Source organism: Harpia harpyja, chromosome 3 (genome assembly GCF_026419915.1).
Source record: "Harpia harpyja isolate bHarHar1 chromosome 3, bHarHar1 primary haplotype, whole genome shotgun sequence".
Classification (NCBI taxonomy): domain Eukaryota; kingdom Metazoa; phylum Chordata; class Aves; order Accipitriformes; family Accipitridae; genus Harpia; species Harpia harpyja.
In genome coordinates, this window is record NC_068942.1 from 63896209 (window position 1) to 63914526 (window position 18318).

The 18318-nt window shown below is 37.4% G+C and overlaps 2 protein-coding genes across 3 annotated transcripts in view; one reads left to right on the top strand and one right to left on the bottom strand.

The window, feature by feature from the left end:
• Nucleotides 1–17527, bottom strand: part of EFCAB11 (EF-hand calcium binding domain 11) — a 79418-nt gene extending 61891 nt beyond the window's left edge. The window contains exons 1-5 of the mRNA XM_052783721.1: nucleotides 17429–17527; nucleotides 16570–16665; nucleotides 12494–12546; nucleotides 9317–9417; nucleotides 7867–7944 (exon numbers count right to left, since the gene is read on the bottom strand). Coding sequence (XP_052639681.1) covers nucleotides 7867–7944; nucleotides 9317–9417; nucleotides 12494–12546; nucleotides 16570–16665; nucleotides 17429–17527 — 427 coding nt within the window. The remainder of the gene's footprint in view (nucleotides 1–7866; nucleotides 7945–9316; nucleotides 9418–12493; nucleotides 12547–16569; nucleotides 16666–17428) is intronic.
• A 540-nt stretch (nucleotides 17528–18067) lies between these two features.
• The window catches only part of TDP1 (tyrosyl-DNA phosphodiesterase 1), a 50769-nt gene continuing 50518 nt past the window's right edge, over nucleotides 18068–18318 (top strand). For both annotated transcript variants that reach the window (XM_052782961.1, XM_052782962.1), the window contains exon 1: nucleotides 18068–18143. The gene's annotated coding sequence lies outside the window, so the exon portion shown is untranslated. The remainder of the gene's footprint in view (nucleotides 18144–18318) is intronic.

The window sequence follows — 18318 nt, forward strand, 5'->3', positions numbered from 1 at the left end:
CTTGTAGGGAGGAAGAGAGATTTTCTTTGTATTGCCAGAGACAGCGAGCCATTTCATCCACCATCAGTGCCTCTTCGTCTTTCCAGCTCAGTACTGCCAATGGGTTGGCATACAATGATGGTGTGCTCCGTACAAACTTCCGCCACATGGGTCGCATGCATTGGACTTTGTCTGGATCTCTGAGTAGTTTTGTGTTGTCCGGGTCATAATAAATCATCCCTAGCATGGCTAATTCCCTCAGATAGTGGATACCTCTCTCCATGGTGGTCCACTTGCCTGGTTCACATATAACACCTTCCTTGAAGGGGTACCTTTCCTTCACACCTGACAGAAGTTGCCTCCAGAGGCTGAGGGCTTGTGTCCCTTTTCCAATTGCCTTGTCAATGCCCCCTTCCCTAGAAAGTGATCCCAGCTGCTTGGCTTCTCTACCCTCTAATTCCAGGCTACTAGCCCCATTGTCCCAGCATAGGAGCAGCCAGGTGACAATGTGCTCACCTGGACAACAGCTGAAATCTTTTTGCATATCCCACAGCTCACTCAGGGACAGGGATCAGGTGATTACCTCTGGTTCTGCCTCTTCCTCCTGTTCTCATGAGGACCCTGGTTCATCTTCATCTGCAGTGCCTGTAGGCGGGATTGGAGTAGCCGCAGTGCTTATCACCGGGGCTGGAGTAGCTGCAGTGCCTTTTGGTCCGTTTTCCCTCCCTTCTCCCTGAGGGTGCTCCATAATGTTGAGCAGTGTTTGGTAGATACTGGGCAGGACCCAGCACAGTGTGGTAAGTTGTGTGTCTTTGGAATAGCCACAGCATTTTCCTTTCAAATATTCTATCACTTTATCAGGGTCCTGCAGTTGTTCGGGAGCAAAATTCCAAACCATTGGAGGTGAGAAGTTCACCAGATACCTGCCCATATTTTCCCACATGCCACGTCACCCATGATTATCTAGCCTCGAGGCAGATCTCTGGGTGATATTCTTAAATAGTTGTTTAACCTTAAACAAGACCTGGAACACATTTAGGAGATACAGCAATAGGAACATGCTGGTTTGAACATCCCAAGGATATTAAAAATTCTCAAGAGCTATTATAATTTGCCTGGAGGAGAAGAGGAAGGTGAAGAAATGTGTCTCCCCCATGGATTGGCTCTCCGAGGAGAAAAGGTAAAAGGTGTAATTATTAATAGTTTCTGATAGATGGCTCCCGAAGAACGGAGATGACAGCAATGCTGAGTACAAATACCAGATTAGTTTCACAACCAGCAATTCTATCACAGCATAAGCCAGTGTTACAAAGTACAACAACATCATAACTTTAGCCCAGTTCCCATGGGTGATAAATGGCACAACAGGGAGCATACACTGCAAGTGAGGCATTACAAAATGCAACTTCAAGAAGAAGCACACCAACTTTGAGAGCTAATAAATTGACATTGTGACCAACAACTATTGAACTAATATAATGAATGCCTATAACAAATTTGTTCTAACGTGTTCCAGTCGGATTTGTCATTATCTCAACCCGTTGGGCCCAGTGTTGGGCACCAAAAAGGACTGTCATGGTTTAACCCCAGGAGGCAAATAAGCACCACTCAGCCACTTGCTCACTCCCCCCCACCCAGTGGGATGGGGGGGAGAATCGAAAAAAAGTAAAACTCATGGGCTGAGACAAAGACAGTTTAATAGGACAGAAAGGAAGAAAATAATAATAATGATGATAATAATAGTAATAATAATGAAATAACAATACTCTCCCAACTTCTTGTGCCCCTCCAACCTTCTTGCCAGTCATGCATGAGAAGCTGAAAAATCCTTGACTTAGTACAAACACTACTTAGCAACAACTGAAAACATCAGTGCATTATCAACATTCTTTTCATACTAAATCCAAAACAAAACACTATACCAGCTACTACAAAGAAAATTAACTCTATCCCAGCTGAAACCAGGACAATATTATAAGACAGGTGTTGGATTTTTGTCAACCTCACAAATGCCAGCTAGGGACAGGTAAGAGAATCTGTTGGATTATTTTTACTTTCTGTCTTCCTAGAGTGAGATACTGGTTACAGAAAAACATTCTTAACTCCAGTCCCTGATAGGAGATAGTAAATAAAGATGCTGAGCCAGGTCCTTTACGCTTTGATGTTCAGTCTGGTTTACCATATTCTTTTACCAGTTTTAGGGCAATGGTATATTATTTGTGGGCATGAGACAAGCTTTTAACCCATGATTTGAAAAAAAAGTACATAAACTGATATGCATGTGTAGGCAAAAAACGGATCTTTTCTGTTAGAGATGGTTCTCAAGAGATAAGGAAAAAGACTTGTATAGGTGATGAAGTGTGATAATATGAAAGGCTGCAAGACAGTTGCTTAAGAAACAAGAACAACAAAGGAATAAACTACTGCAGGCATCACCAGAGCTGGAATGACATTGTACTGTGTACTATGTTTCCATGGCAACTAGCCATAGGAAGATAAATGTCTCATATTCACTGTGCTCTGCAGTACATGTCTATAAATCAAACTTGCATAAAAGAGCATAAGATTTCTTCCGTGGGGTAGCTCTGAAAAACAGGTTATTTTCTCATTACTAGATAATTACATGAAAGAAATACGAGACAATTAGGTCATTTTTCGTATGGAAAGTACCAATACATAGAAAAGTACTAATATACCTCTAGTGTGTGATCCTATCAATCTAAAGGCACAGCAGCATAAAATGCAGATCATGAATGCCGCCTTTTCTTCCTCAAGATCTGATTTATGCTTGCTAGCTTTAAAAACTGTATGAGACTTTTCTGTCCACTTTTGGTTTGTAAGACATTTTTCATCATTTATAGGTTCACTCACATTCACATGTGATTGGTTTTCAACTTACTTCTGTCACTATTTCCATTATCATGGTCTAAGGATTTGGCATACAAATAACCTATTTTTTCTAAACAAATGGTACAGCTAAGATAAATACATTTTCAGCAGCAGTAACTAATAATATTGTATAATTCGAATTACGTTCATATTCACAACAAAAAAGCAAAACAGTACTTGAAATATTTTTTTAAGAATTTGAATCCAGCTTTAAAAGACATGTTCACTTACAGACAGCCATTTATCAGAAATTATTATTGCAAAGGACTTGTCACATTTCATATCCATGTAGCTACATGCAGAGCAGCAGCATTATTATAAAGAAATTCTTGTGTGTGGTACCCATTACAAAAAGCCCCATCATGAAAGAACATATCATCACACCATTTACCTTAGCAGGTACTTCTGCAACTCCTGTGTCAAGAATGTTGAGTTTTTATGGTACAATGGCATTCTAATCAGGTGCACACCAGGTGCATGATAAGCACTTGAGCATTTTGTTCAATATAACTGCAATTATTAGCTCAGAAACAATAAATGTTATGCTACTGTTCAGGCAAGATTATGGTCAGTTAATACAATCAAATATAAACTAAAAACTCACCCACATTTTGCAAACTTTAGCAACAGCTAAGTGCAGTATATTACTGGCATCTGCAAGAAAACAGTCCCTCAGGAGAAAGAACATCTACATTAAATATTCTTTTATCAGTATGAGATGAAAATATATTTATGTTTCTTCCTATTCCCATGGAATTAAAAAAAAAAACCAACAAACCACCCACATGCTATACTTAGAAACACTACTGAATGAGGTATCTTTTTTCTTTCATAAAATAGAACATTTAACACCACCACTCCAACCTGAAGCTGTATTACCAATTCAAATTAATTCATTACATCTTTACACATTTATAAAAGAAAATACAATGTTAAAGTAAAGCAGAGATATTAACTGTATGTTTCATAGCCCTGTATTCCAGTAAATACAGTAAGCCATTGCTAACAACAGGCCACAAACTCTATACTGAGTTGCAAGGTCTGAGGACTGAGGCTTGTCAGACCTGCATGGAGATTTTACTCGCTTTATCTGTAACAGCAGTTCTTTTAAGGACCAGATGGCTATGTCTAATTTGTTCTTCTTACCTTTATACAGTATAAACATAGCTTTATACAGACAGTAGTATCAAAAATGTCTTCTATGTAAAATGAAATATTTATGAGTTTAAGATAATGATGTAGAGAAATGTAGACCTGGCATGATAGCAGAGCCCTTCAGATGTAAAGACATAGCATATAGAGTAGAGGAGCACAGGCATGGGATGTTAAGATACAGGGCACAGGCTAACACTGGAGGACCAAGACTATAAACAACTCACCAATGGTCAGTTAAAGAAATGCAGACACAGGAGCTGGAAAAAAGTGGGTTTATGGATGACAAAGAGAGCAAAGAACAAGTATCTGAAATATGTAATATATGCCACATATAGTGAATTTGGATGCAATGTGGGCTTGCAGACCAATGAAGAAAGAGGAAGGTGTAAACCGTGTTGGAAAACATACAAAAACGACCCAAAGTGGATGCTAGAGGGACAGAGAAGAAAACATCAATATGAGTATCATACTCCCTCTGGTGAAGAAGTCAGGATAATGGCAATTCACCCTGCCATGCCTGCCTTGAACCTGTCAACCTCAGGACTGAGAGGGACAGTGGAAGACTGAGAATAATAACAGAAAAAGGGGTAGATGTTAGGAGGTGTGTAACACAGTTAACTCCATTGAGACTTTATCTAGCATAGTATTCTTTATTTTATTTTTCTTTTTTTTCAATTATTAAATCTGTACTACTAATAATTCTTTGGCTAGACTGCTAAGATTTCAGTTATAGTAAAAATAAATACTGGCTTTATGTATCAGGTGTGTGTTCTTTGTAGCCATAAAAAGTTTTTGAGCATAAGAGTTGTTTACAGGTAGGTTAGAAAAATAATCTGTTATTCTTTAGCTTCTTACTATATTATATCAAACATTTAAATACTATTTTAATATGAATAAAATATATGAATGATAAATACAACAATTCTATTTTCAAGCCTCAAGTTTGTTAAAATCCATTCAACATGTATGGATGCCTCATTATGAGCATTTTGCACACCTACATATCAAGTCTACTTGGTCTGAAAGCTAAATTATTTTGGTGCAGCCCTTCATTCTTAACATAAATCAATTACTGATATTCTTCCTTCCTTGTGTTCTGCGTAGCTTGAATACACTTGTTTTCGGTTTTTTATCTATGTTGAGAATTACACTCTATAGCAGAAAATAATTCCCTGCTCTGTATGGTAAGTAGAGAAGCTAAGTATTATGTATGTGCCTTTTTTTCCTACTTCCCGTTCCTTCCCTTTTAGCCTTTGAGACACTAACCACAGACTTAGCTTATTCTGTAACATTTTACTTCATTTAAAGTGTAAGAAAATAATACATGCAACCCTCCAAATTAAAGGAACCCACCAGTACCTGACATGGTTTGGAGATAGTATTTCCACGAACATGAAATACCCTTTTCATATAATAATTTCATGAAGCTCTGAAATTAGTTTTTCTAATTAAGCTTTTTTTTTCCTTGTCTTAATATGTCACTGTGTTTTACTTAAGATTTGGAATGCTCTTTTGAGTTGAATCTCCCAGTCTTCCCCACTGATTGTACTATGGTTAAAATCACAGTGATCACAGTATACAAACTGCATTCCTTCCAGACGGAATTAAACCAAAAGACGTGTTCCCGGCATGCACCCAAAGCACTCCCAACTTCCAGTAATTAATCAGTCTGTTGGCCAGACTAGAATTAGTCCAAGTAACTCCCTCAATGAATGTCATACAGATACCGGATCCCCAGCATGAACTTCTTGCTCTACAGACCTGATCCTTATGTGCTGTATTAATTGCTAATATAGATATAATTTTAGAACTCATACTTGATTAGAGTCATCACACCTAAAGATGCTAAACATCTTACATGTATATGTACTGTAAATTATTTTATTTAACACGAAAGAAATATTTTAAAACTATGTTCAGTCCCAAAACTTAATTTTGGTCTCTGTACTGAAAAGAAGGAAGAACAAGAAACATATCTGCAAATACAAAATTATATACACTGTTTGTTTTAGCAATCCATTGTCATATGGATTTTGTGCCACAAATACATTGAAACTTCTGACAAATATCTATGTCCAAAATATTTCCTCTGGTTTTCTTTTCATACAGTTTTAATCCAATTGTACAGCTCAATTTAGGACAAAAGTCTTAGCTCTGTTTCCCTACATAAAGTTCAACATACATACCAAGAGTTAAAAGAAATATCCAAAAAGGATGTGTACCTAAAAGAGGATTTAGGACTCTGATTTCAAATTACAATTCTGAAGAGTTCCATACAGATTTGGCCTGTTCAGTCCTAAAGAAATCTGTATTACACAATACTACTGTGCAATTTCTTTCAAGAGTAGCCAAAGAAACATGCAAACCTCTTCTTGAAAAAGAAATTTTTCTACGTTTCTCTTCGGGTTCCATACCTTGTTCATAAATATGCAATCACAAGTTTCATTTGCTGGACTCTGATATTTACAGACTAATATGCTAGCATTAGAGCCACTGTTGATCGTGACATGTCTTCTTTACTAGATACATAGTATACCATAACATTTGGTTGAACTTTACTTCATTTATTAAATTCATCATTATTATCATTTAGATTTGAAATTGGGGAGTTTCATTGACAGAAAGATGGGTCAAAAGTTTTCAGAACTATTTTACAATATGAAGCTAAGTCTGAATTTATTTTACAATTTTTCAAATGAGAAAGATAATGAAAAAATATATGTAAAAATGCAAAATAAAACATATGCTTTTCTGACCTAAAAAGCATTAATATTCAAGAAAAACATTTTAGTCACTGTACAGAAAAATTGAACATTAGGCCCTTCATAGAAGTCCTTGAAATAAAATATTTTGAAAGGATAATACCTGAAGCTATTCTACCTACATTTTCCTATTCATTTCTTGACAATATACCAAAAAGTGACAGTAAAATCACTTGGACATTAAGAAAAATATACCACACAACTTTTCAAACCTTCTTAAAATAATTACTCTCCCCAAAATACATTACGTCTTTAGTGCAAAACCACAAGATTATCATCTAAGAAGACATTAGTCACTCTACACTTTGATTTTGTTATTGTATGCCAGTGGCTTGAAAGATGTATGGACCAATTCCTGTTCTGCTATAATGCTTTGTACTATGACTCCAGATAACTGCAAAAAAGAAAAACAAACCAAAATCCAACACCACCTTTTAAAGATGGTGCTCAGCAAGCTATCTGATGACATGTCTTCAAAAGTGAAGGCTTTTCTCAATGACTGAGTTACTTCCAAACAAAACATTCACATCACAAGAAGGAAGTTTTAGGCTTTGCAATGCAATGTTTTCCAAAACATTTTTTAAATAATGTTTACTGGCAACTGCAGAGGTAAGACCAATTTTTTATGATCTGCAAATTACTCTCAAAATTTTATCCTTTCACTTCTGAGTCAATCTCACCTTGCAAGAAAACTCACCACTACTGCCTTGCAATATACAATACAGTTTAACTGAATTTTTCAAGAGACAGCTGTTGAATACAGATTTCCTGATTACAGGAGGAAAATGTAAAAGTAAATAATTTTAGGCTTCTTAAGAAACAGTACAGGCAACAAATTACTTTCTGTATCTGGTAATATTTATTATTTTAATTATAGTTATTGTTTTTATTATTTCTATTTATACAATTTATATTATTTACACATATTATTTATATTTATAATATTTATTATTAAAAGCACTGAAACACTAATGTGCTGAAGCTTACATCTTCAGCTGCATGATAGAATCTAATAACTTCAATTAACTGAAATATACACAACAAAAAGCCTGCTCTGTTAATCTTATGTGAAGGCTTCGACTATGATTTTTTTCAGATAACTTAGGAGAAACAGAATTGAAGGCTCTCTGGAAGTCTTCAAAAGTCAAAAATCCTCTATCTTTTAAATGAAGATTAGGTAAGAGAAAAATAATATAAATTAAGGGGGGGTTTAAACTACTTAATACAATTATGTTTGCATGTGAGCTAATCAATTCATATTTCTGAAATGATTATACACTCTTTAAGTTACTGTATTCGGAAAATATTTTAGGATGGCTACATTACATAGACGAACAGTCTAAGAAAGATTTTATACTGACAATTCCTTTTTGCCACTGTGAACCCTGTTCAAAAGTACCGTGCCTACAACATCTACAACTCTCTTATTTAAGTTTTAGTTTTAAAAGTAGACATCTTGAATTGAAAATTTCAGATCTGTAAAACTTTGCAAATATAAACTCTAAAATACGCAAAATTACATTTCAAATCTATCATTTTCATTGACATCTCAGTCTGAGCATTGTGTTTCAAAAATTTCTTTCATAAAAAATTTCTCCTTCAGTTTAATCCCGCTGCAGACTTAAGATCCTGAATACATTATACCACAGTAATATCAACTGATCAATCACTTAGGTTACGAACTCACTTCCAGACCCAAATGGAAAATAAAGCATCTCAAACAGGGCTATCATAGATTGTGTGCAGCAGATAGCAAGACAAACAAAAACATAGTGCTTGAAACAGTTCAGTCCTTTGAAATAATTCACTAAAAATAACACTTCAAAAGCTACTTTCAGTTCATGGCAAAAAGCTGAGTGGATGCTTATCTGATCATCCCAACATCACCTGATCTGCCATATGTTTCACCCTCCCTCTTTTCAAGGACCATCGACCTATCTCAGGTCAGGAGGAAAAAGGCAAAGGATCATCTGAATGTCTACCGGCTCAGAGGCTACTGATGAAGTTTCCTTTTTTTTCAGTTTGGCAATGGGAGATCCTCTGCTATCTAGCAGGAATGAAAAAGAATCACCACATCTACTTCCCAACAGGAACAAGAAAAAATCCTTAGTGCTTTGGTTTCCCTTCCTTGGTCTATCATGAGAAATAAAAAAGATCTATAGCCATCACCAGGGACAGAAATCCATAAAATATATGACATAAATGAGTGGAGATATACGAGTATGAGTAACAGAGAAATAATGAGAGGCAGTAACAGCAAGCAGGTAGGGTGAATGGCTAGAGATTTCTTCTAACAGCCGGAGGAGCTCATAGTACATCAGACAATACAGTGCTACCACCTAGAACTCCACAGCCTACTGACCCTGACTTTACAGTAATATCATCACCATCTTTGTTAGTCTGGTACTGTTTTACTTAACTTTGCAGCATCCAGGACATCTCAACTTCTTTTCATTTCCTTCAGGTGTTCTGTTTTCCTTAATTGTTTTAGAATTAAACTAATACTTCAAATATTTAGGAGAAAAACTTACCTTGCGCAGCAAAAGCTGAAAACATTTTCCTTGTTTCATTACTGTATAACTGTGCAGCCTTCATTGCGCTCATGAGATTTAAAAACTTTTCAAATAATAGACTTAGAAAAATGTAAAATATAAATAAATCTCCCTGCAAAAAAGTCAGTTTTATTTTTCTCATTAAAAATATGTATGACTGTGGTATACTCATTATGAATAATTTTCATTATATAAACAAACACAAAAATAAAACTGAAATAACAGCCTTCAAAGTTAGATCATGATCATGCAAATATTTCAATATTGTTTAAATTTTCTCACATATTTTCTACACTTGAGTATAATATTTTTGTTTACTTCTACTTTTTTCTTCTTGTTACCTGCCATCTCATGGTTCTTTGCACTGGAAAGAAACATGGACTTTTCTAAGTCAATAGCACTTGCATGCCACGGATAAAGATCCATGCTGCTTAAACAATCTATCTGGCATCATTCCCAGCAGTGAGAGAACTCTGAAATAATCTATAACCTCAGACAGAGATTCCTATGAAATTCATAATAAAATTGAATGTAAAACTGAATGGGTTATTCCTCCTGTATACTATATGAAAGTCTTTACTTTATCTTATCCTTTTAATGAACCAAAAAAGAAAGAAATTGAAATGCAAACCTAGTTTGTAAGTTCTTAATTGACCATTTCTTCTAAAATCAAAAGTAAAACATAAAAATTTAGAAACAAAAATCTGCCCCCCAAAACTTCAGGCCTCCCCATGAAACATTTAAAAATCTTGACATAAAAACTCTGCAGATACATTTTTTTTTTACAAAAAAATCCCACTTCAGCTCAATATTTAAACACAGACAAATATTCTTTTCTCATAACTTTCTAATATATGCTTTATGCTCATTGTAAACAATTTAGTTTTCTTTAGAAGGCAACATGACTGTATGCTGCAGGAATTTTTCTTTATCAAATAACATAACAAAAGCTCTGCACTTCTCTTTCTTTGATTCATTCATATCCTATTCTTTCTGCAGTTGTTCAAAAGCACAACTCCTTCAGCTCCACCTGCTGTCTCAATTCAAATCTTAAACTCCAAGCGTATGGATTTCCGGTGTTTCTTTCCTTATTTCTTCTTGAAAAATCATATATTACGAACTGTTACAGTCTCAGTTTCCAGGATTACAAAGTCTTGCTGCTTTCAACTGCTAGGTTCTGTACATGCACAATTTCTTTAATAACAGAGGTTGCCTAAACATACTGAACTTGCCTGCGTGAACAGCTTTCCATTCAATTGGATAACTATGGAAGTGAAACCATAAAAAGCAATACAAGCTTTCCATCCATTTATTTTTTTCTCTTTCAGAGTAACATACGAGCCCAGAAAATTATAGTATACAATTTTCCTTTTATAGAATGACTCCTATAATAGAGTGCCGCCTATTCATTGATCTTGAGAGTTGGCAATTTATGTGCTACTAGAACAGGCTGTAAAGCTATCTCAACAGACAAAAAGGTCATCTTAAAAAAATATCAAAGGCAATTAGGTATTAACAAATCCATAATCTATCTTTATATCTTAGTTCACTATTTTTCTTTCAAGACATTCATGTGGTTGTTCTCTTGAAAAAAATCTGTGTAAAATCTTTATTCTGTATTTGTTGCCTAAATTAAAGATTTACAAGTAAGGGTTTGGTTTAATGAACATGGTTTCTGGCATCAATGCTAGAATAAACAGAACCAGCCTCCACAATGCCCTTCAAACATATTGATACAAATACTTGTGGGGCCATGTGGCAAAAGGGATGAGGGAACTTATTGATAAAAGTAACCACATTTTTTTGCCACTTCATTTTTTATATGAATCATTTCCCCAATAAGACTTGCCACATGACCCCACAAACAGATGGATGGGCGTAACTGGTAAGGTCAAGGACAAGAAAAAAACAAGCAGAACTATATAAATGGGAGGGTTGTTACAGAAAGAGGTATTTATTGAACTGTGGTGTAAGACTCCAGTATTTGCCCAAGTAAACAGTGGAACAGTATCAAAGAACTGATAGAAACTTTTTCATCACTTAACAACTTGAACCCTAAAAATTACTAATTACTTTTCTCTATCACTAATCTATATAATGTTACTATTAAGAAACGCCACTTAGAGAAGCAAGAGTAAGTTCAAGCTAAATGTAACATACAAGCACAAAAATATTACAAAACTAAATTAAATCATATGATTCTCTTTAATAGCCATGGTCAGCTCATTTATAGAATCATAGAATAGAATCATTTAGGTTGGAAAAGACCCTCGATCGAGGGTCATCATCAAAAGATCATCGACTCCAACCATTAACCTAACACTGCCAAGTCCACCACTAAACCATGTCCCTAAGCACCACATCTACACATCTTTTAAATACCTCCAGGGATGGTGACTCAGCCACTTCCCTGGGCAGCTGGTTACCATGCTTGACAATGCTTTCTCAGTGAAGAAATTTTCCCTAATATCCAACCTAAACCTCCCCTGGTGCAACTTGAGGCCATTTCCTCTCGTCCTATCACTTGCTACTTGGGAGAAGAGACCAGCACCCACCTCACTACAACCTCCTTTCAGGTAGTTGTAGAGAGCTATAAGGTCTCCCCTCAGCCTCCTTTTCTCCAGACTAAACAACTCCAGTTCCCTCAGCCGCTCCTCATAAGACCGGTGCTTCAGGCCCCTCACCAGCTTGGTTGCCCTTCTCTGGACACGCTCCAGCACCTCAATGTCTTTCCTGTAGTGAGGGGCCCAAAACTGAACACAGTACTCCAGGTGCGGCCTCACCAGTGCCGAGTACAGGGGGACGATCACTTCCCTGCTCCTGCTGGCCACGCTATTTCTGATACAGGCCAGGATGCCGTTGGCCTTCTTGGCCACCTGGACACACTGCCGGCTCACATTCAGCCGGCTGTTGACCAACACCCCCAGGTCTTTTTCCGCCAGGCAGCTTTCCAGCCACTCTTCCCCAAGCCTGTAGCGCTGCGTGGGGTTGTTGTGACCCAAGTGCAGGACCCAGCACTTGGCCTTGTTGAACCTCGTACAATTGCATACATTATCATTAATCTAGATCAGGTTCTTCAAAACTCTTGAGAGTCTAAGCTTCAGATTTTTAAATTTATGAATGAAAAAGGAATAGAAATCATCGACAGGTGTTTGCGTATTACTGGAATTTCGTGGTCTCACAGAAGACATTACTGAATCCACCTCCACCTGCAACACAGAAGATATGACACAGTGGTTTTCTACAGAAGTGATAAATCTGAACTCCTGTATGATTTCCATTTTTTATCACTAGTATGTGATTTGACTAAATACTGATCTCATAATAATACTGATTACACAACAGTATCATCTATGGCATTTACGTAAAAAAAATATTTTACACTAATTAAAATAAAACCACCTTTTTTTCATCCAGTAAACTAAGTACATATGTAGTCCTAATAGAATCCTAATCAATATATAAATCTTAAACTAAGTATGCTTAAACAAACATGCTTAACTTTATACAGATTGGAGTTCAACTGCACACAAAGGCACTGTAATATTCAAAATTAACTTCTGGAGCATCAGCCCCCAAATTTGTCATTTCCCTTAAACAATGAAAGAACTTTCTGTTTCAATATTCAGATTGGAGACCAACTATTTCCTGAAATCTAGTTTGATCAAAATTCATTTGGTAAATCCATCTAAAATAAAATGTAGAGAATAAAAAAATGAGAAGGAAATGAAAAAAATCTGTTTGCACCATCCAGCTTCTACAACTTTCCTAAAACCAATCTGCTACTGTCTCATTTTATGTACTATGTATCTCCTTTACTGTCGTTCAATAAGATCTTACCTCACAATTTTATCTGATAGGAACACAGGAGTGACACATGTTGATTAGCACATTACCAAGATTCACTAATACTCACTAATATTAGTGTGTTACCAAGATTCATTAATAATACAAAAGCAAAAAGCTAAATGACATGATGAAAACAAAAAAATTGACTTTTTGGAACTGAATTGGGAGATGACCAAGAGATCACCGGAGAGATCTTTGAACAATGTAAGGACCAGAAAGGGAGTATATATCCAAGAAAGCACAGCCATCCATTTTGGGCTATATTTATACCGCTTTTTAGCATGACTGAATGCTCATGAGTCCAAACTCTCACATCTATATTATTAGAATACAAGACTGCACATAATTGCAGCACTGAGACAACTCACATGAGATGAGATGACATGTTAGGAGCTTCTAGTGCAACCTAAACGTACTACATTCTGGAGAACCGACAAGCCAAACATGCCATGACCAGTTAAACTAAGACTGTATGTTCCATTTGGCCTACAACACTTTTCACATAGACTGTGTCAGGCATACAAATAGACTAAGGAGTCCTTTTTAGAAAGCTTTGATAAGATGTGCCAGAAAGGCAGCTGGAAGTTGTAAGCAGCCCTGAGCTCAGACTGCCTTTCTTTACTCTGGATGTCAGGGTGCCCTGCTGTTGGCATCTTGTTCAGCAGCAGATGCTGACCTACCGGTGTCCTGATGTGAAGGTACAGAGTTGGGTCATGAAAACACTGGATATTTTGGGGGGCCTTGCCTCCTAGGCAGTGTAGAGAGTGCTTTTAGTTAGATCTAAGTGTAACAGTACCAGGAATGAAACTTCAGCAGGAGAAATGATATATTTTCATGACTACTATTGCTGCAGTACCCTTTCCATTTGAAACACTTAACACCTGAATGTGCAGTTAGCTAGCTGAACAGTTGTTGAAATATGAGAGCATTTTAGATCAGTTCAAATAATTTTGGGGAAAAGAGGATCACTGAATCAAACTTTCAGAGGAAAAAAGTGTAAGTCCCACAAACATGATTCTCACAATGGTGCTAGTTCCCAGAAGTGGTGATTTTTATATGCTAATAAATATATCAGATAAAAATAATCAGTCCAACAATCAGGTTAATCTCTTTCTATTTTCATGTTTTCCCACTTACTTGTCTCAGAAGGCTTAATTTTAAACAGTAGTAAGTTCAGAATCTCTATGAATAACCACACAAAACCAATATTTTTATAAAAAATAATACAGAATTGTTGTAACAGATTATTTTGAAAAAGCAAGTGGAGTAGGAATGCGATTCAAATTCTTAGGTCCTACCTTCTCCAGTAAAGAGTTCATTAATGACATCTAGCGGGAAAAGTTAGTATTACTTCTAATTTATAGATTAAATGAAAGCATGACCAAAAAAACCATGCAGCAACAATTTACTAAAAATGCAGTTGCTTGATTGCAGCTGATTCTAAGCAATTGCCATTTCTTTGAAAAATTTATGTTAGTATGTAGTGTAGTTGAGGTAACAGTTTCACCTTAAGAACTTAATAAGTAACGTGCACATCATTCCCTACGTCTTGGAAAAGCTCTTGAAAATACTCTCCTTGCCAGGGCTGTTCTTAGTGACTTCCGAAGAAATACAAGGGCAGTTACTATAGTCTCTGATTTTAATCGTTTTGACAACAAAGTAAAATGCACAACAACATGCTCAAGAACTGGATCTTAACAATCAATTTTTAGGATTGTAACTTCTGTGTTTGGTTCCTATCTAGTGCACAAAATTATGTTTCTCAGAACTAGATTAAAAACTACCAAAATGTTGAAAGGAACACTTATAAGGCCTAGCCATGAGCAAAAGCAAAAGGTGTGGCTGTGCCATAAACCATAGTTAATTCATGTTAGCAAAAGCCACAAAGGAAAGTATCTGTCTACCCAGGGATCTCTTAGTACTTCACAATGAGCAGTCATTGGGTAAAGAGCAACAGTTGCTGGAATTAGGCCCACTTAAGGAGCTAGCAAAACCACTAGACGACAGAATCAGTCCTGGAACAAATGTTTTTAATTAATTTTTGTGCAGCTGCACAGACAAAATGGTCTACAGCCAGGTGGTCACGGCACTGCCTAGAGACACAGCAGGTGTGACTTGGCACATTTTCAGGAAGAAATAACTAAACCTGCACCTCCTTTCTTCCCGGCAGTCCTTCACTTCTATCCTCTTTCCAAGAACAAGCCATCAGTGACTTATGCACAGAACCTGCTCTTGTTTGAATGCCTTAAGCGTGTTTTGAGTACTCCTACTGGAAGAAACATTCAGGGAATTTAACAGAACAGCTAGTTTTAACATGAAGGTAAAAATAGATAAGAGGAAGCTGAGCATTTTCAGATTCATAATTCAGCAGTTAAGGCTCACTTTAGAAGTCTAAAATTATTTTTAGATCTGGCCCTAGTTCATTGAGAAAATGTTTACCCACAGCTGAAATGTATGAGAGATTACTGCTTTCAGTTTAATAAAACATTTCTGTGGTTTTTACTTTAAATGATCATACACAAAATTTTGTTTATGACCTTGATAGGACTATTTTCTTAAAATAGGTATTTAAGTAAAAAAAAAAAAAAATTAGTCACAAGTGGTCCTTGGGGAAGAAGATTGCTCAAACTGGAGAAAAAAGATGAATCATAATTTCTATGCTAAATATACTTTGTAGTATATTCGTCAAGCTTGTATTGACATGCCATGAGAAAGACAAACTCACAGACACACGTGTATTTATTCTGAAATCCTGCATGTGTTCTTCATACTCTTTTTGAGATCACTTGCAATACTAGAGTAGAAACATAACTTCCAGACCTACATTAAGCCATACAATTTATCCTGTATCTTCCTGTGAGTATGCAACACGTGATTTCTCTCAATAAACCTTTCTTTTGTTGAGATTTTTGTACATCTATAGATTTATATTAGAGAAGTCAAGACTAAAAATGCCCAACTGTTACATGAAACCAAAACCAGCTACATTTTTGAGCATACATGTTTATTATTAGGCCATGCAGTAGTTTCACATCTACTGAAACCACTGAGTAAAGAAATGGCGTGTACCACTAATAAAAACCAATAATGATCAATAAAAAGCTCAGTAAGTCACTTGTTTCATACGTCTTGTACATGTACAAAATACAGTGCATCCTTCTGCTCATCACAGTCTGCAGCAGGAAAGGCAGGGGTTTGATTATTTTCTTTTGAAATAAATACCCCCAGATAAGAAAATTACTTTAAGAATCTGTAGGTATTTCTGTTTACCAAACCTACAGTAATCCACTCCGATTAGTGCGGACCAGCCAGTACACAGAGTTCTCAATAGTGAGACATCTATATAAGCTGGATCTTCAGAACGTAAATGAAAAAATAAATGCCTTTGATGGTTTATAACCAAACAACATTACTACAGCAACTTTAAAGTCCTCTCTGCTTAAATAGCCTTTGTTATCTTCATCACACGCTTCAAAAATCTACAGAAAGTGACTTGCATTATAAAACAATAAACCTGACCTAATATTTTTTACTTTGAATAACTGTTATGGGAAGAATAAAATAGCCACTTGCTGAAAAAAGGATACTATTTAAAAAACTATTGAAGATTAATCACATCTCTGTCAGAATTCTGTTCATCTACTCTGTTACAGTAGCTGAAAATGGACTGAGGCCATTTAATTTTAAATTTTTGTTAAGTTAAAGTTTTCCTACTTCTACATTTTATATGCTTATTATGAAAAGGCTTTTTGCACACTCAGAATATATGGTACAGACTTCTAGAAACCAAATTACATTAAATGTATTTCTGCAAGATCTTGAATTTTTTCTTGAAAAGTGCCAGGCATCTTTAATTCTCAGTTAAGTCACAATATAGACAGGAACTATGAGGAGAGACTGGAATGCAAGCATAGTCAGAAGCCATCAAATTTTCTGAAGTACTTTTAGGAAACAAATACCCTTTCCAGAGTCTATACTTAGACAGAGGTTATGCATATAACATAGAAAAACATGCAACTTTTCTAAGAGCTTTTCCCATAGAAGACCTTCTGCAAGGGTTGATAATAAACCATTTAATCTCAGAGTACTGAAGAGCATATCCAGAGATTGTTTCAGGAAGAAGCATTACACGCAACTCTGCAGAAAAGTACTAATAAAATCACACAAACAAGTTGAAATTTCATTAATGTTTTTCTAGGTGTAGCTTGCCGATATTCTTGCATGCTGATACAAGACACTTACGTTAACTGCAGTCACAAGCTTGTAATAAATTAGAGTAATGAGAACCAAACGCCGAGACAGTTCATTTTGGTAGACAGAGCAAGCTTTGATGTAGTCCATGCTCTTCCTTTGATTAATTTTACACCTGTTTTCCTTCCACCCCCTTCTTGAAGTCGTCACGCAGTTATCTCATTAGCGGGGCACTTCAGACACAGTAATTAACACCGAGCTGAATGAACGATTATGCAAATAGTGCACCTGCCCTGAACTAATACTAAGGTCAAAGAAAGACTTAAAAGATTAATTCACCTCACTAAGACGTGACCGTTTTGCCGGTTAGCGGCTTTGAGAGAGATGCCAAAGCTGCTCGAGCGCCTCTCGACGCCCGCGCGCCCCTGGGAGGCCGGAAAGGCCCTTCAGGCATCGCCGGGCCCCGAAGGGTCAGACCCGCCGCCCCTCGGGCTCCTCACCCCCACCCGCACCCCCACTCGCACCGCGGCGGAGGGGGAAGCTCCCTTCGGGCCGCGGCGGCGCCGGCAGGCCCCGCGCTGCCTAGCAACCCGCGCGCCGCCACCAACTCCCGTGGGCCAAGCGCAGCGCCGGCGTCGATTGTCTAGCATCAGGCGCGCGCCATTGGCTGGGGAGGCGGGGCGGGGCTGCGCGGGGTGAAGGCGGGCTGGGCCTTCTCCTCTTTATCTCGGGCTCGGGGCGCGCCGCCCGGGCGTCGGGCCTACAGGTAGGCCGCCGTCCGCTCGCCCGCCCGGAGCGGGAAGGGGCGGGCGCTGGCGGCCGGGGCGAGCGGCCGGGCTCGCGAGGTCCCGGCTGCGGGGCGGGAGCGGCCACTGCGGCCCTTGGCATGCTGGTTCGCGCCCCTTCAGCCGGTGGCGGCTACGGGCGGGCGGGGTGGTGGC